This window comes from Phoenix dactylifera, chromosome 13, assembly GCF_009389715.1.
Source record: "Phoenix dactylifera cultivar Barhee BC4 chromosome 13, palm_55x_up_171113_PBpolish2nd_filt_p, whole genome shotgun sequence".
NCBI classification, from domain to species: Eukaryota; Viridiplantae; Streptophyta; class Magnoliopsida; order Arecales; family Arecaceae; genus Phoenix; species Phoenix dactylifera.
The window spans coordinates 2,927,084-2,950,871 of NC_052404.1; the positions used below are offsets into that span (position 1 = coordinate 2,927,084).

The window sequence follows — 23,788 nt, forward strand, 5'->3', positions numbered from 1 at the left end:
ACTGGAGGTTTGTAGTCTCGATCTAGACCAGAATTGAGCCATCTGCCTTAGCGAGATCGCCCACGAGATGTAGGAGAGAAGCGTCCACGATCCCTTCCTCAGACAGCCATTGAGGCAAAAGAGGAATCAGCAGCAGAAGATTGCTTCTCTTTTGATGTCAAGATGAGTTCTTCACTGCAGAGGAGGGCATATAGCTCATCCAAAGATATGGTTGAGGAGCGAACTTGAATGTTAGTGGCAAATGAGTCATATGAAGTGGGTAAGCCTTTAAGAATATGAAGGATAATGTCTTCCTCTTGCAGATTTGAGCCAGCAGCTGCCAGTGCATCAACTTTAGAGCGGACTTCATTAAGAAATTGCTGCATCGACAGATTGTTCTTCTTGATGTTATGAAGCTCATTTTTTAGTTAAATGATATGTGTTCTAGTAGCTGAGTTCAGTCGGTTGTCAAGAGTGGACCAGATCTGATGACAATGATCGAGGTTGATCACGAAAGGTAATAATGATGAAGAAATGGTGGAGTTTAGGGCAGTAGATAAGAACTGGTCTGTGAATAACCAGACGTCATATTCTGCCGAGCCGGAGGAAGAAGATAAGAGTTGATGTTCCATCAAGGAAACCAAGGAAGCCACTTGCCTTGAAGACTCGAGTAATTTGAGAGCGCCATGTGAGGTAGTTATCAGCTGCAAGCTGAGTTGGAACCAAGGATTGAATCCGAGTGATAAGAAATTTAAGATTTGGGGAGATGGCAGGGTTGGAGAAGCTTTGAGCCGCTTCATTAGATCTGTTTATAGATCTTGGAGACGCCATGTCTTCGTTGTGGAGAGGTGGAAGAACGACTTCTAGATCAATGGATTCAGATGTCATAAACTGTTGCAGAGAGAGAGAGGCTTGACGCTCACAGATTCCCGGATTTGGATTCCCGCTCTGATACCATCTTCCAAGGTCAGAGTCTTAGGATCTGTACAAGCTTTATGGGCATGGTCCTTCTTGGAGCAGGGATGTGGCATGCGTGTGGAGAGTGAGGATGCTTCGAGAGTGGCTTTATTCCAAATTTCCAATGGAAGTTGGCATGGTGCCACCTCCCCTGTTCAGTATTCTACGTCGTCAAAAGTGTTCAGACTTCACCCTATTTCGACTTCCCTGTTTAGTGTTCTTCTCTGCTAAGATGTTCAGACTTCATCCTATTTCAACAGTTGCCTGGGAGTCTTGGAGAAAGTGGACAATGTCTTTCTTCAATGCCCAAAAGAAGCAAAGGTGGGGCAGATTGTATCTATCTATCTTCAATGCAGCATATTTTCGTAACCTCTTTCCGGACACCACCTTGCATGGGCTCAAGCAAGGGATGCAACGAGCTTATTACTCTAAGCACACAATTCTTATTTGCTATATTGCGTATTACATATGGAGGACCAGGAATGGTTGAAGCTTTGAGAATATTAATTCAAGCTACCTAGGTGATTCTCATGAATGGAGGACTAGGAACGGTTGAATATTTGAGAATATTAATTCAAGCTCCCTGGGTGATTCTCATAAAGGCATCTACCCAAGGAGCTAAATTTGTTCATTGCTGCATTGTTTAGGGATGTTTGATAGCAAAGCGATAAAGAAGATATTGTAAAATTCTCGTACTAACTTAGTAGAGAGATTCGATTTTATATAGTCTGAATGTACATCTGTTGATTACATTTGAAAATGGAAAAACTATTGTTTATAAGGAATGTATACCAGAATTCCTATAATCATGGGTGAATGTGATTTGGTTTGATATCCTACAATCATGGGTAAGAGGGAGAAGATTGTGCCTTGACCGAGGATGCTTTAACTGAATCCAAATTTGAAGAATTTTGAATTTTGAATTTTGAATTTGATCATCATGGAGGAGATCATGCCTTGTCCGAGGATGCCTTAATTGAATCTAAATCTAGAGACTTTTGAATTTTGAATTTGATCCTCATGGAGGAGATCGTGCCTTGACTGAGGATGCCTTAATTGAATCCAAATCTGGAGGATTTTAAATTTTGAATTTGATCCTTATAGAGGAGATTGTGTCTTGACCAAGGATGCCTTAATTGAATCCAAATTTGGAGGATTTTGAATTTGATCCTTATCGGATAGCAAGAAAAATTGAAGGCCCCTACTCCACAATTGCACTGTCTTATGTGATTCATTTCACATGGGAGCTCCTTAACACGTTAAAATCAACTTTGATAGTATTGTGATGGATGACTATATCGGTGATGATGTCGGATTTGTAATTTGAGGATACAATTTTTCCTTCATTGCGATAGATGACACCCATCTATATAATATTTCTGTGTTGTTGGCTGAGTTGAGAGGGGCATAAGAAGGATCGGTCTATCTAAGCTCTATGTTGATGGACAGAAAAAATTGTGCTGGAAGGAGACTTCAAGACTGTAGTTAGTTGGATATCATAGCACATGATCCAGATTGAGGATGCCCATTTTCTTCTATTCGATGTCTGGAGGATTGTTTCATCTTTGGCATTAAAACTTTGAGATACATACATCTTTTAAGAGGCTAACAATGCTGCGGACTAAATGGTCTTATATATTGCTCAGCATGCAAGATATGTGATCCGATACTCCTTGGCAACCATCCCTTTACACTTCCATGATCCTTTTCATTCAGATTTGCTGATTGTATTTATTTTAGGGCTATGTAAATTACTGTCAAACCAAAAAGAGATCTGATTTCAATATCTTGCCACGAGCAAGTCCAATAAGGGTTAGGCCTTCCCTTATCTATCAAATTAAACCCGATGTTAATGAGCTCAAAATCTGGGCATGAATCCTAAATCGCAAACCGAAAATCTAACCCATTTGGTTGTTAGCCCAAGAACAGAAATAATTGTGACCAAACCATATCCTAATCTATCAAATTAAAACCGATGTTAATGAGCTCAAAATCTGGGCATGAATCCTAAATTGCAGAACGGAAATCTAACCCATTTGGTTGTTAGTCCAAGAACAGAAACAATTGTGACCAAACCATACCCTAATTTATTAAATTAAACCTGATGTTAATGAGCTCAAAATCTGAGCATGAGCCCAGTCCAAACTTGACCCAAATAATGGATCTGACTCGCACCTCTTGCAGCCCTAGCGGCATCAAGCCACGCCTCCTGGGTCGCAGAACACCGGAAACCCCCCAAAGCCCTCCGACTCGCCCACTCTCTCCTCTCCATCCTCCGTCCTTGCGGCTCGCTTCGCTTCTTTCCATCGTCCTCCAAGCTCCCAGCGAAAGAACCAAGGCAAGCCCTCGATGGCCGCCGAGAACAAACCCAACTCCATCTTCAACAACAGCAAGGGCAGGAAGAGGAAATATCTGCCCCACGGCGTAAAGCTCTCTTCTTCTCCGTCTTTCCATGCAATGTTAGAAATTAGATGTTTTTATCTATCTATTTGAAGCTGATTCAGTGTTACTTCTGTTGGTTTGGTTGGATGGTGTGATAGAAACCTGTGAGGAAGGGGTCGTATCCATTGCGTCCCGGAGTGCTGGGTTTCTTCCTTACCTGCGACGGGGGAAGGGAGCGCCAGGCCACCAATGAAGCCCTCAATCTTCTCGAGACCGTATGTCCTTTGTACTTACTTTCTTTCCCTTCGTTCTTTCTAAAGTTGCTCAAGATAGGCTTCAAGTCTCCATCTTTCTTTCTTATTTGTATGCTTTTGGATTGGGTTTGTGTGCTCGAACCCTTGTTAGTTACTGGTCCTGATGAGGCGATCTCCTTTTGGAATGATTCTCTTGTTTGTATTTATAAGCTCAAAATCCAATCTTTATCGTCTATCTATTTGTTCTTGGACTTTTTTTTTTTGGAATGTTTCGTACTGCATGATTTGGTTTGAATTCCGAAAGGTTTGCTTTATTCATGCTGTCTTGATTCTGTCTTCACATCCCACTGTGCTGCAGCTGTTCTGTTCTTATGCATTGCTTGTGGGTTTTATCTTTCGATTTTGTTTTTAAGCTGCTGCTGTCCTGCACCATGGGTTTTGTCTTTTTATACATGATTTTTTTTTTCTTGTTTACCTTTGAGAGATAACATTCTGGTTTTTTCATTCCTGAAGAATAAATTCTTCTAGTTCTGATCTCTTTCTTATTCTGGAAAATGAGTCAATTTTTAACCCATTTAATTGTCAAAAATAATTTTCTGTCACACTTTTTAAAGCTTCTTTAAGTGACTTTGACATTCCTCTTAATTGATAACATACTAATCTTCTGCTTTAAAGAGCTCCTTCGCTAACAAATTTTTAACTTATCCATTATGTAATAATGCTTTTGAAGCAAAAGGGCTGGGAGCCTGTGAATTTGCATCTATATGATGCAAGATGGCTACAGTGGGATGATGGAAGACTGGCCTGAATTGAGCTTTACAATTATATTTTGGAACTTCACCTACTACTTAGTAGAGGCAGGAAGGAAATCTAGCATGGAGAAAGTCATAGCATCTTGGCTATATGATCATGTACAATCTACCACAATGAGAATTATATTTGCCAATTCATTCATTGCAGCTAGTCACTCATTCTCCATGTATCCATAACCAAAAGAACAAGCCTAGTCCCACTTATTTGATGTGGTGTTGTTGAGTCATTCTCTGCCTTTATATTTCTAGATACATGATTATAATTAATTTACAATCTATATTCACCTGTGGCTTGTGACCTGTGGTACCTGGATTGTTCTACAAACTTGGCGTCTTCATCCTACTCATTGCTTCTTAAATACAGACATGAGAGGCTGCACAGGTAGTCTGGTCATTTTTGAGTTCTTATTGACTTAATCAGTTCTGCTCCTTCACAGTCACATGTTGGAGTTTGAATGAATTTACGTGGGCAAAAATAGCATGCTTCTTAAAAAGTTGGAGGTTTCTTAAAAACATGTCAGGCATTAGAAAATTCAAGATGAGAGGCACCGATCGGAAAATTTGTGGAAGCATGTGCATTGAAAAAAACAGGAATTTACATACTCTCATAAAGTCCATGTATACTAATAGAAAATCCATGAACTAATCTGTAAAAGTAGTCAAGCAGTTGGAGTGCTTTTAATAGTATTGGAAAAATTAAATAAAAAAGATTATTCAAAAATTAATATTGGAAAATTTTAATAAAACAGAATGTTCAAAAAATATTCTGTAATTTATAGGATTTGTAGCAACTTTTTTTTGGGACACAGCTAGGCACTTATTTGAGAAGGTAAAACACATGGTCAGCAGCATACAGGTAGATCCTTTGTGTATAGTAAACAGAATCTTCATTTGTTCTAATTTGGCTGTTCTTCAGTCAGTAATTATCAATATTTGTAAGTTTATTAAAATACTCTGAGCATATTCATCTAACCTTTCCTATCATATCTTGGCAATCATTTCATATAGGATAACTGCATCTTTGTCCATGTGTCAAGATAAGATGGTTGCATCAGCACATTTGAAACTCTGAGAGTTGTGTTTGGGAATCCCTAGTGGGATTAATTTATGCTGTGAATTAGCTGCTATGGCACCACATCAATATAAGTTTTGGGCGCTAATGTGAGCGCTGTCCCTTTTAATCTAAGCTTAGACAAATATTTGGTTTTATTAGTAATATCTTACATTACATGCTTTGTAAGAGAAGAAGTAATTTTAAATCACCCCCCAGTTCCATCATTTGAAGCCTGAGGTGATTTGCTTTGCTAGCAGCCCCTGCCATTACTGTCTCTAGAGAATGTTCTTTGTCTTCATACTAACTTTGTAATGAAAAAATTCATTTATGAGTGGATTCTACTCCTTTTCTTCACTCTTTTTTATTTGTTTGTCTTTGCTTTACTTTTTATAAATTGTGTTAATTAAACATACAAAATGGCTGTGACAAGCAAATATTTTCATTCTTGTGTAAGCCCCTCCTTTTTTTTGATGTGCAGTTTTATGAAGAGCTCGTGAATGGGAAAGATTCAAGTGCAAAATGTAGGACTGTTTCCAGCAAACCATTGAATAAAATAATTAAATTTAAGGACTCTGATTCTTCCAGTGATGAAGATGAGGCTTCTCCTCATGGGGAGGAGTCTGATACTGTGAAAAATGCAGTAGAAAGTGAGGACACACCTTCAAAGGAGCAGCAAGAAGATGTGGCTCCTTGCAAGGAGGAATTGGATACTGAGAAACATGCAGAAAATGAGGAATTACCATCAAAGAAACAGCGCCTAGAAACTGATACATTAAAATGTGCCCATACAGAATCTGACAAATCTAATGATAAACCAATTGACGAGTTAATTGAAGATGAGCTCCAAGAGTTGGGAGATAGAAACAAGGTTGGCTTAATTATGGAAAATTTAGAATTGTAATGCTATGAACTAATTTGCTATATTACTTGGGAAGATCAAACAGAAATCGTGATGGCCTAATTTAGTTTTTTTTTTAATTTTTTCTAGCTTGCGAATTATTGTTATAACTGCACCAGTAATATGCATATTAATTATGTTGATTTCTTTTTGATTTTTTTATTATGCTCCGTTGTATGCTGATTAGCATATGCAATTTTCGTTTATAGCATCATGGGGTAATAATCATTTCAAGCAAATATTAAATTATTGTCATTTTGTTACCATAATGCTGTATAGTCTTTGCCTTTCCTCCTGCACTTGTTTTGTTGCTGCATGACTTATGATATTGTACACTTCACATATACGATAGCTGACTTGAGTTTGATGGCAAATGTGTTTTCCTCCGCCTACTGGTCTTTTTTTAATTATGCATTGCACTTCTCATTCTTAGGGACACCAATCAGAAGAGCCAACTACTTGTGCATTGCATAGTTCTGCCGTATTAATTACAAAGATAACTGTTGGAATGTTTTTAATTGAAGATGTCGAATATCAGTTTTACTAATTTCTTAGACATGGACATAATGGAATCATTGGACCCTAACTGCAACAGCTTTCATATTTGCTATACTAACCAACCTTGCATAGTGGAATTGCAGTCTTCCAAGTTTCAGGGCTTTTTTGGTCTAATTATACTTCACTAGATCTTAGCACTTGTGGTGCATGTGCTTGTTCTGCAGATGGTGTCCAAGGCCGTGCATGGCTATCGAACGGCACTATAGGCTTATGCATCATTATTATAGAAATGTTATCCTTATTAGAGATACTTGGTGGTACATATACTGCATTGAATTATACTGTATTTGCTTTTGTTGTCATCACATGCTCTTTCTAGAAGCTTGTCTCTGCTGTAATCACATTTGTAAGGTGTTTTCCCCTTAATAGAAATATCATTGCAGCCTTTTGAATCCCATCCAAGTTCAATGCCCCCAAGTTTTGCAAATTGTCATTTTCTGGACTTTGTTGCCAGAATAATTCAATTATTTTGGTCATTACTTGAATTGTTGAATATCCTCATTAATCATTACATTGCTGAGATTACGTTGTTTTCTTTCCCAGCTAGTCTATAGAGTTAGCCATATGGCTGCAGACATAAGCAAAAGCACAGGCTCTGTGTGGTTGCTGGATGATAGAATTTTTGTGGTCTTTTGATATTTATCCTCTTCTCTTCCATAATTAGCTAAATAGCATCCCTTTTTATTGTTTGCTACGTGCCGGTTGCATTATTTGGTTTATATTTCCCTTCTTCAGTCATATCTGCTCTCTCTCTTTCTCTCTCTCTCTCTCTCTCTCTCTCTCTCTCTCTCTCTCTCTCTCTCTTTCTCTGAGAAGAAAGATGGTGGTTTGGCCATTGATTCGTTTCATGAGATGATAAACAAGGTCCAAGCGAGCAGAACATGAAAGGATCTCGAAACAAAAAATCATCAGAATTACTGGAAACAAAGTGATTTAAAGAAACTAATTTATTTTTCCAACTTAGGTGAAGCAAAATGATCACAGCTTAACCAGAAAAATTCAAAATTTTGATGATTTCGGTCAGATTTGCGTCTGATTCCTGGAAAACTTTCGTATTTCTCTCTTTCTTGATTCTTCACCAGATAGCAATGAGTATGGGTCTCCAACGGCTTGCAGCTTTCTGCATTTACTCCAGCAAGATGCAGGTGTTCCTGGCCTATGTCCAATCCTTTCTTTTTTTTTTGAAAGAAATTGTTACTGACACTAGCAAATCTGCTGTTAATGAATAAATAAAGACCATTCTCTTGGCCTGTTCTAGCTAGAGGACAAATATTTTGGAGAGGTCCATTTCTTTTAGTTAGATTATCCGCAGTCAACAAGCTCGCTTAAGTGGCCTGCCAAGAGAGGATTTTGACTTTCTCAGGAGCAGCAGATCTCCATATGCAAGGAAAAACAGCAATGATGGTTCTGCCAAAATTAAGAAATCTGTAAAAAGAATTGACTGAGAAATTACTAACAGTTTCCCATCACCATACGACATCATCCGTCTCATTTCTAGGACTAGTATAAATTTTATATGCATCAGATTAACAAGCTCCATGTCTTGATCTGTAACTGATTCTAAAATTTGAACTGAAGCTTCTTGAAAACATTCTGGAGCATGTGCAATATGGCCAATTATTAGCTGGTTTGAGAACAGTCAGTCAAGCCTAGATTCCTACTCACTGTCTGTGAACAGTTGCCTTGACACTTGCTTGGATAATGCAGAGTGGCTGCTGCTTTGCTCCTATAAAACCACTGATAAAAAGATCGGTTTCATCTCTTCACAAAAAAAACACTATAGTTCATGTGTTTACTGATTACAAATTGAACAGACCTATAAAAAGAATGGACTTTATTTTATGCTTTTTCTTTAATGTACATATGAATAAGCTTTATTAAAAGGTATGTCTTATGTGCCAACTCTAAATTATGTATTTGTCGAGTGGATGACTTTTTAAGAAACTGATACATTGGAACGATCAATTAATAAAAAAAATTCTTTTTTATTTCTGACTGGAAATATTAACAAACACTTTTTGCTTATAGTTATGATTATGCTAGAGGCCATTTTTTCTTGGTCATCTGTAGATAGCTACTTGCGACTGTCCAGTGAAAGCATTGCAATTTGCTACTTAGCTCATTTTCATTGTGAAAGCATGAGCGAATTTTAACCACTTAATGCTAGTGTTGCCTTATAAAATAAAATTTTAATTTGCATATAGTAACCTAGAGGGATAAATTACCCTACGTATTTATGCTGATTTTTGTTAAACATGTTGATTGCATAGTTTCTAATCATATATTACATAATTGAGGCTACATTACTGTATTTAGAATTAACAGCGTAAATAACCTGAAAAATAATGTTATAATCTGCATGGGGCATGGATCCATCTTGACATGTTAACACGTTAGGTGCTGTACACTTTGCTAATATTGTGGGAAGCTTATATTCACCTAGATTGCAGGGAACTTGAGCTACCATTTTCTTATCTTTTATTTCATGTAGAACTGATTTTTACTATGATTAATCTATCAATTGAGCTTCTAAATCCTCGAGGAAAAAAGCTAAACCAAAAAAAGATACACGTTGTTGCTCAAGTATCTTATTAGGGAGGATTTGCTCCAGAATCCGCTATTGCAGTGCAACTATTTTTCATGGGATAGGCTCTTCGTGATACACTGAAAATGCTTGATGAAGGGCTGAAAAATAAAACTGTTTCATGTGTTGTCTCATGGGGAATTTTCCTTGGTAGCGTCTTAAAAGCTTTTGATAGGGGTGGTTTGATAATCAGATAACAATTGAGACGAACCCTGCTTGATCAGACCCTGCTTCATCTCCAACCATTAAAGCTACTAGTGTTCTAGCTATTTAATGGGTTTCTATGCCTATTTCACTTCTGAATTTCTCATAAAAATTAGTTAAACTTCTTATTTAGCATCAGTTACATGATTCTTGCTTAGTCATTCTTTTTTTATTTTTATTTACTTAAATATTTTACGGTTTAATAATCATCATTGAACTAAGACTTTTCCATCAAAACAGAGGCATTTTGTGAGTCTTGAGTCAGGTTGTAATGGTGTTGTGTTCATTCAAATGCATAAACGAGGTGGAGACCCTGGTCCTGTGGACATAGTACATCACATGATGAGTTCAGCTGCTTCAACAAGGAAACATATGTCAAGGTTCAAATCTGTGCCACTCTTTTCTCTATCCAAATAAGAAGAAATCTTATACATTTATTTTACTTGCTCCCAAAGTCGAGAGAGATTCATAGCTCATGATTTCTCTGAGTTCAATTTTGTCATGTAGGTTTATATTAAGAGTTTTACCAGCTGAGGTGACATGTTATGCATCAGAAGAGGAAATAAAAAATGCAATTAAACCACTTATCGAACAATATTTTCCAAGTGAAGCTTCCACTCCAAGCAAGGTACACTTAAATCCTGAAATTCTCATTCTTGTAGTCTTTGACCCAAGGAGAAGAGCTAACTCTTATCAATTTTGTGTGGATATTTTTGAGTAAGATGACACTTTTTCCCAAAAGATCACCAAAACCGCAAGGAGTCCATTCTTTTTTAAAAATCTGACCTTCTGTTCTAGATGAGTTGTTTCTAAGATATTAGAGTAAGGTTTATTTGTCTTGTGTGGCTCAACTATTTACAACTTATTCTAGTTCCAAGATGCTACTATAAAATATTGTCAGTACCTTCAAATCAGAATTCCAATAATACATTTGGTCATAGAGGATGTTGAAATTAATGATGCTAAGGATAATGTAGGCTGAAACCGCATCTCTTGCAGTCATAAGACCCTTGGGAGACCTCCAGATCATCCTTAGCCCAGCTAAAGGGAGAATACAATGAGACACTTAACTCAAAAGTGTCCAAAGGTTTTAACATTTTATAAAATTAGGTCAAGTTCCAGTGTTAGGTGCTGTCCAGTGCATACCAGTCCAGAAAGTCGCCCTAATCAGCACAGATTGAATTTGAAGCTCAAACCATGTCCATAATGTCGAGCATCAAGTACTCTTTGCGGCACCACTTGAATCAACTTGATTGTAGCTCAAATGATGAAGATATGGTCAAAATACTGAAGCAGTGTCAGTGCAATCTAGAACTAGAAATCCGATGGCAAGGTCTACGCTGTCAGATATCCGACAGCAGTATCCATGCTGTCCAACCTATTTTTGACAGCAGTAACCTTGCTGTCAGATCCAAAATTAGCCCCAAAATCCCTAAAGTCATCACAGTTTGGGTCTGTGTCAAACTAGAAGGATCTATGGCGGTTAATGCGTTGTCAGACTGAATCGAGAGGCAGAAACCCTGCCATCAAATTATTTTTGGCGTCCAGAATGCTTCTAAGGACGAGGAATTGTTCTAGATTCCCAAATTTACAAGCTATTCAAGTCCTAATTGAACTCTATGAGTACTTGTCTTTGTTAATGTAAGGGATCCTAGAGCCCATAAATACCCCCATGTACTCGGTTTTTTTTGCATCGAAGAAAGCTTCCCTCTTGAGTACGCGTGAACTCATGGTTGCTCTTAAGTTTTTTTTCTTTTTTTTTTGCATTGGGCATTCTGCGCAAGCGTTGGTGGATTCCAGAGATTGGCAGTGGCATATTGGTGGATTCTGGCAGGTGGTGGTCTTCTTCAAAGGAGCCTTCATGGATTCCGGGCGATGACAAGTGCCTTCAATAGTAAAGAAGCTACTAGTCATCCCTGTGTAGCCTTTAGTTTACTTAAATATCGTTCGATTTGAGATTTTAAATTCATATATGCTTTCTTACTTCTAGGATTAGTTTCATTTCTTGCTTAGAATAGTTTAGTCTTCCACTTTCATGCTAGGCCTCGCAGCCTATGCCAGATAACCAAGGTCTCTTGAGGAACATACTAACGGATATTTTGAGTCACAAGAGTAGTTATGCTACTTTAAGATCTGGAAGATACCTTTTATAATAGCATCTAGAGTGGCATCGATGTCAGAATCAGTTATTTTAGGGAGGTTGATTCTTAGCTTGGAGAGAATTTATGATAAATTTTATTGGTTGACATGAAGTAAGATAAAGAACACTCTTTCTAGGTTTGAAGAATGACGAAAGTGCCCAATCACATATGCTAGATTCCTTGGACATAGTATAAAAATTACAACTTATAATGTTTAATAGACGATGAGCTGGAGCATTATTTGAGACCATTCTACTCTTTGTGATTCTTATCACCCTTGGTGGAGGGTGACAATTTAGGGTTCCTCATGCTCTGAGGAATTTTCCCAAATGTTTTTTCTACCTCTGAGCACATAAATGAAGTGTTTTTGGCCCTCATTTTGCTAAGGCATGAAGCAGACTGTGCCTTCAAAAGTTGTATGCTTTTAGAAAACTCATCTGTTGGAGCTATAATATTTCCTGTTTTGGAAGTTGTTGTTGGATTGCATTGCATGCTGCGGGATTGGAATTTTGGATCTTGTTCCCAAATTACTTTCTTGGCTGATTAAAGATAGATACCAATCTGTGCAGCTGAGAGGATTATAAAAAGGACAATAAACAAATTTAATCTTGTCTTCTCTGCTCCTCCAAGAAAGTCAAATCCTTACTTAACCAGTGTCTTCATTGGAGCATATTTTTCATTGTTTAGCGAAGCTTTTGGGATTGCTTGCTTGACTTTTCTGGAACTATTGGCAGCTTGGCTTCAGATAAAGTCAAGAAACCTGCCTTAGAAAAGTTACAGGCTTGGTTTGATAAGGAGAATGCACACTAAAAGGAAATCTGAAGAGCATAATTGATTGGACTGTTGATGTAATGTCCCTTGGGAACTGTGTAATTTGTTGGCAAAAATCAGAGATATTGCTTCTTGCATTTATAATAGTCGGCTCTCTGTTTCACAACAATAATTTGCAGACTGTTGATGCAAAGAGGGGGTTAAGAGGGGATTTATTTTTTGGATCATAATATCATTTGCTCTCTAGTCTTTAATAGAATTAGTATTTTCTATTTCTACATTCGTTTCTGACTTAATGAACTATGACTTGTGCCTTGCTGATTAGCAGGAAAAGGAAAAAAACATCAAGATGTTTCTTCAGACCTAATTAAACTTTATGTATGCAGTACTTTCTTGAAAGCATAAAGAAATTGCTATATGAGTGATGTGTTGGTAAAACTTGTTTTTATCTTCAAGTTTGTTGTGGAACTTAGGCAATAACTAGTTTAATTTCTCAAAGTGCCTTGAGGTTCTCTTGGTCACTTAAACCCCCATCATGTGTTTTGGGGTGAGGGACTGGAGGTAGGGTTGCTTAATTATCCATTATGGATGTTTTAATGTATCTTGGCCTCCATTTGTTTCTTGATTGTGACAATGTTCAGGTGGCCTTAGTGTTGAATGGAAAATAATAAACTGAACTGGTGACAGTCCGCCTTAGTGATGAACTTAGTCCCCAAGGGAAACTCCTTGAATCAGGCATATAAATGTTGAACGAAGATGAGCAAGAGATGAACTTTTAAAATAGTCTCTGTCTCATTTGATCTCCCAGGGGTTAATTTGTTCGATCACAACCACTAATTAGTTAAGGATGATCAGGTGAACAAAAAAAATTTGAAATAGTAAAAGCACTCCATACATAAGTGCAGATTTATGTCGATTTCAAATGCTAATACAAGTGCTTGGTTTCTCCTCCACTTCTGATGCCATTAAGCGGTCATACTTTGTCCAACCATAGTGTTGTTGGGCAGAGGCTGCAACCTTAATTTTTAGCTTCAAGTTCTTTTTTAGTTTTCCTTATGTTGCAAATGATGAGTACTGTGGTATCTTTGAACTCTTTATCTCTAGGGAACATTTTATGCATTCCTCCATTTTTGTTGCTAGAGATCATAGAATGCAAGTTGTTAGGGAAAACTCCTCTAATCCTTTCATGCATGCAGTTTGCAGTATTGTATGAAGCACGTGCTAATACAGGTATTGAGAGGATGGCCATCATAAATGCAGTAGCAAAGTCAGTTCCCCAGCCACATAAGGTGGATCTCAGCAATCCAGATAAGACCATCATTGTCCAGATTGTCAAGGTAAATAGGACATTGCCTTCGATTATGCGTGAATATCTTATTTCTTTCCATTGTAATTGTAAAAGAAAAAAAGCAGATATTGTTGTTTAATCAGAAAGCAGCTGCAATTTCCAATGAGTCTGCAGTCCAGAATAACCCTCCTCAACTGTCTATATTTAATTTGTTCTGCATGTTTTATTACCTCAAGGAACTTTCCCTTTGAACTTTCAAAATTTTCACTGGAGTTGCATACTAATCAGAATTTCTGGTTGGCCAACTCACTAGAAATTTATGTTTCAGAAAACCTTTTTCTATACTAATCAGAGAACTGCATTCTTGGATAGGAGTTGTTTCCTTAATATGCTTTTGGATCTGGGGACAGTTCTGTACTATTGTTTTGGTATAGGCAAAATGTGAGCCTTAAATGAGTAAGGTGTCTATCAAAAAATACAGCTACACAAGCACCCCAGGAAAAATTTAGATGTTTTTTGGCCATGAGTTTTTTTGTTGATGTGATTTGTCAAATATACTTCCACTTTCAGTTGATGTGCTTGTTTCCTTCTGCAAAACATTTTATGTAGGGAGAGAATCAAGAGGGTGTATTATTACTGGAGAAGAGGGTACCTATAAAGGTGTCTTCTATTTGCACTCCAAATCTTTATCAATGAATTCCTTGTGCTTGTCTTACCAAAGTTTTGGCTGAAATTATGAAGATGAAACTTTAATGAAGGAATATTTGATTTGCCATTCTTTTCTTATAAAGAAATCAAGGTCACCACATTGTGCTTGGAAGTGGTTGGATGTAGGTGGCATTATACAGCGGAATGTGCATATTATTAATATGGAAGCTTGACTATAGCTTGAAAGAATCTTTATTAGTTAAAAATTCCGAGATGCCTCTTTGCCCAGCTAATTCCGTCCCATAAAGTAGAAATATTTTGTCATTGATTTCAATGATTTTATTCACCCTTCTAAGTATATCAATTAATGAAATTTACATGTTTTTGCAAGAATATCGTATTCCAATGTTGCTAACAATATTAACATTAGATGAAGGAAAATTTCTATACTTCTTGAATCACAAATAATTGGTTATTGGTAGCTTAAATATGTGCTGCACTTCCACTGATGAGTTAAAATGTAACCTAAAAAATGTCTATAAGGAAGCCACCAAATGTATCTTGGAACCTATATATTAAGTATAAACATTTGCATACCATAAAGAAATGTGATACTGCAAAGTGGGTTTCATAGTTCATAAATCGTGTATGAGACTATCCTGTGGTGCTTCTCCATGGGGGCGTTTCATATTGTCAGGTGTAAACATCAGCAGATAAGCCTTGATCAACTGCATGGCAAGCTGGTTTTGATTATTCCCTTCATATTTAGAACAGATTAAATTGAAATTCTCTAATACTTGACAATCATATATTATCATTTATATATCTTTTTTTTCCTGGGATCATGAATAATCTTATACGTTGCAAAATGTATGCAGACTATTTGCTTGGTTGGGGTGGTTGAAAGGTATAAGGAGCTTTCCAAGTACAACCTAAGGCAACTGACATCGCCACAACAATAGTCTTGTGATGATCCTGGAAGAACTGGTAGAAGAAGTTGATTTCTTGCATGCTTCATGGCCAAGATATTGTTGAGAAAATTTAGGCCTGAGGAGAGTGTCGAAGAACCCATCTGGGCAAACCATACGCCTGAAATTCATGAGGATAATGCATTTCTTGGAAATAGCTACAGCTGGATGAGACCTCTCATTTTCTAATCGAAAGCTTATGATCTAATATTTCCAGAAAGTATGTAGGTTATCTGGTTTAATTATGATTTGCTAATTTACATGTAGAAAAATAATCCACATGCTTGTCAGAAGCTGGTTTGGTTTTAAATTTTCTAAATTTATAATCAATAGAAACTATTGACCTGTAAGTGGATCTTGCCTTGATCTATCAGCACTGTTCTTGTTTCCTCCTGGACTAACTGATGTAAATGTTGGAAATTTAGTATGCATCTGACTTGTGGGAAATTATACTTTGTGTTCTGTCGCGGGCTAATTTTATGCCCCCCCTGTAACTTCATAACTATCAAGAATAGCTTGAGAAGGGATAAGACCTGCTGCCTTGCGGTTGTTGAAAGTGGAAAAGGTTAGACTAGAGGACTGCTCAACAGGGACATTGCTGTCTTGTTTACCAGACAAAAAAAGTTTGATTCATGCAAATTTGACTTGTAGAATTGGTTGTATAGCTGATGCATATACTTTTTCCGCTTTTGGAGGCATCCTATGATATGATATTGCCTTTAATGGGTCATAACTGGAAAGTATGTTACTCTCGCGGTTGATGAAATACTCATCATATCAGATTGGACAACTAATATATTCAGGTTATCCACTGCTTAGTTGACATACGTTTGTATGCTCAGATGGAGCACAATCAAGTTATTAGTGGTGCCACTGGAACATTAAGAATTGTTCCCTTCTCATTTCCCTTTTATTACTCCTCATGTTCTCTCATTTCTTAATCCTTACGGATGGCTTTTCCCTTACAGATTTCCTTTCTTTCTCTCTCTCATTCTTTCTTCTAATTCTTACGTGTTGCATTTCTAGGTTCAGTATGATGGCATGATTTGTTTAGCTTCTATGCATGATTTGAGTTAGTTTTTAAACAACAGTCCCTGTTGTACCAAAAAAGAAAAAAAAAGAGGCTGGAGTTGGGTAAGAATGATATGAGATTTTCTTGACGTTTTTCATATAAATGGTGGTCGAGATGCTTGAGGGATGACATTACCCCACCTCTCTCCTCTTATAATGTTAGAGGGTGCACCGCCGAGTTATAAGCACATGATAAGATTTTCTTCACCCTTAATTGCAATACGTTAATGATATTTTTTTTTTTTGAACTTAGACTGTATATACCTTCTTTCTACCTTCTAACAAATTGGCAGCCTAAGACCCTCCTTACTCTTCAAGAAAGACGTTTTACATGAGTTGTGGATACGCCAGCTCTTATTTGTGAATAAGTCTGCAAGGATGGCTCTGTTTTGAGTTGATATCCTTTGAGGCTACCCTGAGTTTGTGGGGAACTGTGGAAATTGATCTTCTTAACTCCCATTTGGTGTACATAGTTTGGATGGATTTCTTAATACGGCTGTCACACTTGTATAGAAGGTGCTTATGGCACATTGTGTCACCTATTGCGGAGTAGCAATTTCATCCTTTCTTCTTTGTTGTAGAAATCATCATTTCCTTCACCTATTCAGTGGAATCATAATATAGTTTCCTCATCCAAGTTCATCCAAGGAGTTACAGGATGAAAGATAGGCCAGATTGGTAAATGTACAGGTTTTGAGATGGTAAAGAGACCGAAGTTTCGAAAGTACTGAAAGTAAGGCAGCATCATATTGATGATCCACTAGTATATTGGAGAAAAATAAAAAAAAAAAATCATGAATAATTTCAAGTTTGGAGCTGTACAACCAATTCGATCCCTTCGAGAGGAAAATACAATCAATCCGAAGCTGGGGGGACATTTTCCTTGCTCAAAATTCTTCAGTGGTTGAGAAAATTCAATCCAAGGTATTGTGAATGTGATGCTGATGGAATATAGATAATAGTAGGGGAAGAAGTCATGATATGGTGATTTTGCTTGTGACCCCACTCTTGTGTCCTTTTGAGTGTCTTTCCACTTAACCCATCACCATTTTTCTGAAAAAAAAGGGGAAAAGAATAGAAATGGGGAAAAAAAGCTTATGACAAAAAAAAAAAAAAAGATGTGTTATACAAATAAATTTTCTCTTTTATCCTTAAAAGAGAAACCCATTTGGAAGGACCAATCTGGAGAGTATACTCTGCTGAGGACAGATAAAGGGAGACAGAGAGACAATGAAGATGACAAGGACAAAGCCAAATTATACTGGAATGAAGTGTCCAGGGCCCTTTTTGAACAGTATTTCTTGTAAGTCCCACAAATCCTGTTACTTTTAAGTCAGTGGATTTTTCTTAAGTCTATGTCTTATGCATCCAAGGAAAATACTAAATTGATAGTAAAATGCTTAAGACAAAAAAAAAAGAGCTTACAAAAGATTCCTGAAGGATCAAAGTTTCATCACCTTCCCCATTGAAGCACATAATTGATTAAACTGGCTGGAGAGTCCTTTCTTTACGCATGGATCTATGATTTGAACACCAAAATCACATGAAAAAAATTCCTTTTTCATTTATTTTTCAAAATAACATGGAGGTTGTGAGTTAAATCATATTATCAACTCTTCAATCATACAAGCTACTACATTTTTTTCTTTCCTTTCTGAATAAACTGTGTCAAGGACAGAAGAAAGGGAAGCTAAGGGAGGGTTGCATGAAGATAAAAAGCTACCTTTACATCTTAAGGCTCCTTTGTTGGTCTATATTCCAACTTTTACACAATGGTTTTTCCTCAAATTGTGCATAGCATTTGAAAGCAAATTTTCTTTTCTGAAATTGATAGAAAAATGCTTACATCACCATTCCATTTCCAAGAGACTTCTGAAGGATCAAAAATTTGACCATCTTCCATCCAGGAGCAGTACAGAATATATATATATATATATACATATTGAGAGAGAAGGAAGTGCACAATAAATGTTACATTAGATTTGTTGAGAATTTTTTTTATTGCAAATTGACTACAAAATGACCTACATAAATTTTAGGGGAAACATGATTGCAAATCATCTTCCAAAATAATGTGGAGGACAAGATTAATCATACAAATTACAAACTCAGCAATCATACAAACTGTGTTCTTTAGGAACCTGAATCACTCTTTTGTAGTTCTCAGCAATTAAATCACAATATTGGCCAAAAAATAAAGGGGGGAGGAACACTTTCTTTCCTGAAAATTGAGAAAGAGTACCATTTTTCTCAAAACATAACTAAACCCTTAAACTCTGCTATACCAAACCATAAGTTTTGAGAAACCAATCTCCAAATCAACAAAGTGCCTTGATACTCTCAAATAACCAGAACAAGGCAGCACACCAAAACACCCTCTCTTAAATCTATGAAGTTCATATGAAACACCCTCTCTATTACTCTAGGCCTTGCCTTATCCTTGGCACCCACCAAACCCTCAAGCTCTTATCAAGCCCCCCACTATAGAGCATGAACCCCTCTCCCACACTATAGCAAGAGGCCTGCAAGCACTTCACTGGCCCTTCATGACCTCTTATAACCCCCACCCTCCAAAGCCCACCCCCACCCTCCCTTCCCCACACCCCAATACTCTTATCAGCTGAACCACTGCACACAAACTCCCCCATGGAGCACAAGCACAGCACAGCCATCTCATGCGCCCTCACATCGCAAACCAACCTCCAACCTTCCCTCCCAACGTCTCTTTCCCATCCCATCACCCGCCCGTCGGACCCTCCGCCATATACCAATCTCCCATCGTCGCAGACGATCACCGCATTCCACGACACGTCCCTGTGGCCCTCCATGACTCCCTTCAAGCAATGCATGCTCCTCGCCTTCTCCCAAACCTTGATCTTTCCGTCGGCCGACGCCGAATAAACAAGACCCTTGTGCGCGACAAGGCCATTGATGGCATCGTCATGCGCTCTTATCGACTCCATGCACCTGAGGTCCGCCACCCTCCACACCTTCAAGGTCTTATCCCATGACCCTGAGTAGATGACACCGCCGTAGACTGCGAGACATGAGATGCTATCAGCATGCTCGATCCATAGCTTCCGATGGTTCCGCCGGGTTTGAACATAGTTGCTCTGCCTCATGAACTTGCAGAAGTAGTCCTTCGTCGTCGGCAGGGTGGCTGCGAGCCGAAACACGTTCTCCGAGCTCCGAGACACCTTCCACACTCTGATCCTGCTGTCCTGATGAGCGGAGAAGACTCGGTTCCCGACCGTTACGAGGGCCTTGACCGAGCCGTCTCCATGGCCGAACTTCGCGAACCGGCGGAGGTCGGGCTGCTGCCATGCGATGATGTCCTTGCCGCGGGAGGCGCTGAGCACAAACTCGCCACAGAGGGCCAGGCAGGAGACGGAACCAATATGGCCCGAAAGAACAGCTAATGACCTGTGCCGCGAGCCGCTGGTAAGCGCGTCCGGAGCGCAGCATTGAAGCTCTTTTGGTGGCGATTGGTTTGATGTCTGGCTGCCTTCGGAGTCCCCACCGCTCGCAGATTTTGCGAGCAGTGGAGTTGATATGGTGGGCTCTGAATCGGCCATTGCTTGTAGTTCTTTTTGAGCAAAATTGTTTGCAATTCTTTTAGCTACGGATTGCATGGAGATGGGATGAAGGGGGAATGGGAATGGAAGATAGAGGGGAAGGAGAGAGCCGTTGGAGTGAGTATACTGAGGAGAGAGCGTGGTGTTGGACTTCTCGGCATCAAGGTATAGAGGTTTCAGAGGTGAGCTTGTTGGGTGGGTGATGGTTTTCCATATTTAAAACGGTCGGAAGCGGTTCAACGGCTACTTTGGAAGCAAGCACCCTTTTGAGGTGGGACCCACACGCTCCTCCTCCTGCTTTTGGGGTGAATGAGACTTGGACTCGTGTCACCTGTGGACGCACCAAGATGCTCGGGCCTTCCTATTTTGTGCTATTATATTGAGGAGCAATTCTCTGCTGTCATATTTGGATTGGCTACAAAAAAATATTTGCCTTGAAGATTTGTTACGTCAGGTGTGTTCCCAATAATTTATAGGAAGTGACATACGAGTTAGGCTAAAAGGAAAATGCCATGCTTTCATTGGTAATAACTTGTTTGGCTCCCATTTGCAATCAGAGTGTGTTCCACTTGCATGTTTGCACAAAGTGTAGTGACTTATGAGTTTGGCTAAAAGGGAAAAAGCTGAAGAAGATACGATGCCTATGTACCAGCTAGGACGGCATGAACCTGTACTGATCAGATAGATCTTCCTTAGATTCTGATTACTTGGAAAGGAACAAAAATCATACGGAGGCAGCCTATAGGATATCATATAAGACGGGATTTCTATTATACACTATTTCTCTAGTGCCAATAGAAAATCTAAAAGGCAAACATGAGCGGGCTGTCAGTCCTGTAACTTAAAAAAAAAAAAAAAAAAAAAAAAAATAATGTGCCAAAAGAGTTCGCCCATAAAAATAGACCATCTCCATTATTTTTCTTTTTCTTTGAGCCTCTCCATTTATCCTCTTCCTCATCAAGCCGTCTCTCTCATTCATGAGACCTTTCTTCTTCTTTTCAGTCTCTTTCTTCTCCTCCAAATTTCTCTTTTTTTTAGAATATTTGCACTTAAGAGTCATGGCATCTAAGGAATGATATGTATACCTAGAGATATATATTTCTTTGCTAAATAACTAATTTGCTTAGTGTATATTACTTGGCTATGTAGTGTATGGCAGTAAAAAGCATGTTGTGGAAACTGTGTATCAATTTGTTTGAAAGTATATATTGGATCACCAGTATATACTACATGGCCAGGTGATACGCACTTATCGACTTGCTTTGATGTGTGTATTGCATTACTAGGTGACTAATTTGCTAAATGAACATTATGTTTTGGAAACTATATCCTAGATAACTAATTTGCTTGTTATGTATTAGTTGGCTATGTCGTATATACCGAAAAAAACGTATATTTTGAAAATAAAAAAGAAAGAGGATGTCACACGTGATTCCCTTTCTTTTTTGATTTTTTTAATTATGGAATTGACAAATAAATAGAAAAAGACTTTAACCCTTGGATTTCTTCTTGAAGATGAGCATTAAAAACATAGTAAAATAGAAAGCTTATCATATATTTTTTTTCTCCAGCACCCACCCTATATAATTTTTGTTCGTTAAAATGGCCAACGGGAGGGCGGACGAAAAACCATGGCAGCCAGGGTAATGAGTCGCAAGTCTAACACAATCTAACAAACAAATTATGAGGATTTCACAAATATTAGTGTTTTCATGCTGACGTACATCCCATCGTTTAACAGGCTTGTGTTGTTAACAAAATCCTCTTACAATATCCAACTGTTGTTTACAAAATCCTCTTAAAAAAAACCTTACGTTGGAAAAAGGTTTTGAAGAGCTAGCAACAAGTATGGAGGATAAAAATTGTAGATTGAATCATGTGGTTAGTCTCTTTTAAGTCCGTGGAGTCGAATATAAAAAATACTTTTTTTGAGAAAAAGAGCTACATTTATTAAAAGAGATGGTACTATTGTTTGATGAAATGGCTGTACCCTGCTAATCCAATGGGCAAGATTTATTTGCTTTGTCCTTGCCACCTTTCAAAGCAATCTGGTGACATCCAAAGTGGGGCTAAAATTCCATCAGGGTGGCGCAGGTTCGAAACGTGCGGGCGTCAATTAAATGCAGAGACCGGATGTCCTTCATCTGGTTTGCCCGGTAGAGTCTCCATATGATCTACCGGTACTTAGATGGTGGTAGTGTGACGTACTCACACGTAGAAGGGGCTGCCACGTTGGTGGGGCTCCCCGCGGGCGGAAAGGGTATGAGTAAAACTTGTTTGCCTGTATCGAACACTCTCCAGTGGGGAGGGGGCCAGTGGGGGTTGCTACGTAGGTGAGGTTCGCCTCACCCCTTCTTTTCTTTTTGGCTAGCAAAAAATATAAATAAATAAATAAATAAAAATAAAAAAGAAGAAGGAGGAGGAGGAGGAGGAGGAGGAGGAGGATCACATAATCATGTCTTCCTGGTGGCCATGTGCCCTCCAGCTCATGCTTTGTAATGCGGCTTTACTTGGCAGCACAGAAGGCTAATTTGCGACAATTAAATTGTGCTTGAATCTAGAAATCAAGAGAAACTTTAGGATGTGATAAAAACCTAACCGATCTCATTCTTTTTCAGAGAAATAGGAGGGGAAGGCCCTCCCTGACCTCACCTAAAGTTCTATTAAAAAGAAGAAAGAATGGAGAGGATGTATAGGCCATACAAAAGCCCCGAGAATGACCACCATGCTAAGGAACCACTTTCTGCAGCACCCTCTTGAATGACTCTTTTATGTTCTTACTTTAGTAATCTCAAAGGAACTCTGAGTTAGGTCTTTCGGTTTGGTGGAGGACCACAAAGCCTTCATTTTAGTTTATTTTTTGGTCGGATCTGCAATCCCTGTCTATTTAGTGGAATTTTTAGTTGGACCGATCCAACTACGAACCAATACGTGCAAACACGCATGCATATTGCTCTCTTTTTTTTTTCTTCTTTTGTTTCTTCTTTGTCCACCTTTCTACGTGTTGGTTCATGGTTGGACTGGTCCGATCCAACCAATAATTTTTCTTTTATTTATGGCAGTAAAGGCATGCCAGCTTCTGTATTCAATTGGAGGCCACCTGACCTACACAGAACTTGCCTCCAAGGGTATGCTTTTGTTCATATAATATCATGTTTAAAAGGGATGTAAGTTGTCTTTATATTTTGTATTCATTTCTGCCCTTTAGACCATCCTCCAATGTACTCATGATGCAGGTTTCATGCCCTCCCGCAAGGAGGGATGAAGTTTCCATGAATTGGTGAACTTTTCAAGAATTTAATATATATGAAATTTTGTGCTAAACTTTTAAAAGTAACTTACATTAATGATATACGAGAGAACACGAATATAATAATACTTGCATAAATCGTGAGCACCTTCAAAGAATGGTGAAGGGAGAACAGCCAAGATTACTGCTAATTTAGGTTTCAGATGCATCCAAGTATAGGTTACAATAATCCATTTAAGAAGTGTTTTTTGGTTCTAAAATCTTACTAGAGAAAAGATTATTCGATGTTCATTTATCTTACTGAAATCAGCAGTTGTCGGCCTGATGAACTTTTCATGTGCGTATAACTGGTGCCTTGAAACATTTTCGAAAGTCACATCGAAATTATAAAGAG

At 38.2% G+C, this 23,788-nt stretch overlaps 2 protein-coding genes across 3 annotated transcripts; one reads left to right on the forward strand and one right to left on the reverse strand.

Annotated features, from left to right (window-relative positions):
• The first annotated feature begins 3,141 nt into the window (after window positions 1–3,141).
• Window positions 3,142–15,945, forward strand: LOC103714681 (THUMP domain-containing protein 1 homolog). 2 transcript variants are annotated; one of them, XM_039132800.1, is made up of 8 exons: window positions 3,142–3,360; window positions 3,477–3,593; window positions 5,917–6,306; window positions 9,923–10,062; window positions 10,190–10,310; window positions 13,791–13,931; window positions 14,492–14,542; window positions 15,409–15,945. In XM_039132800.1, the coding sequence occupies exons 1-8, from the start codon at window positions 3,286–3,288 to the stop codon at window positions 15,490–15,492; spliced, it is 1,119 nt and encodes a 372-aa protein (XP_038988728.1). In that variant the 5' UTR covers window positions 3,142–3,285; the 3' UTR covers window positions 15,493–15,945. The 2 variants fall into 2 exon arrangements, with proteins under 2 accessions (XP_038988728.1, XP_008800257.1); XM_008802035.3 differs by lacking the exon at window positions 14,492–14,542 and having other exon boundaries at window positions 3,144–3,360.
• Window positions 15,946–18,550: 2,605 nt separating this feature from the next.
• Window positions 18,551–20,318, reverse strand: LOC103714691 (protein JINGUBANG). Its single transcript, XM_008802047.4, has one exon. The coding sequence runs from the start codon at window positions 20,199–20,201 to the stop codon at window positions 18,987–18,989; it is 1,215 nt and encodes a 404-aa protein (XP_008800269.3). The 5' UTR covers window positions 20,202–20,318; the 3' UTR covers window positions 18,551–18,986.
• Between the last annotated feature and the right edge of the window lie 3,470 nt (window positions 20,319–23,788).

Excerpts from the sequence above, each read along its gene's own strand:
- LOC103714681 (XM_039132800.1), top strand. The coding sequence starts at position 3,286 with ATGGCCGCCGAGAACAAACCCAACTCCATCTTCAACAACAGCAAGGGC. Across the intron at positions 3,594-5,916 it reads CCCTCAATCTTCTCGAGACC|TTTTATGAAGAGCTCGTGAA; the intron begins GTATGTCCTTTG and ends TTTGATGTGCAG. Across the intron at positions 10,311-13,790 it reads AAGCTTCCACTCCAAGCAAG|TTTGCAGTATTGTATGAAGC; the intron begins GTACACTTAAAT and ends TCATGCATGCAG.
- LOC103714691 (XM_008802047.4), bottom strand. The coding sequence starts at position 20,201 with ATGCAATCCGTAGCTAAAAGAATTGCAAACAATTTTGCTCAAAAAGAA.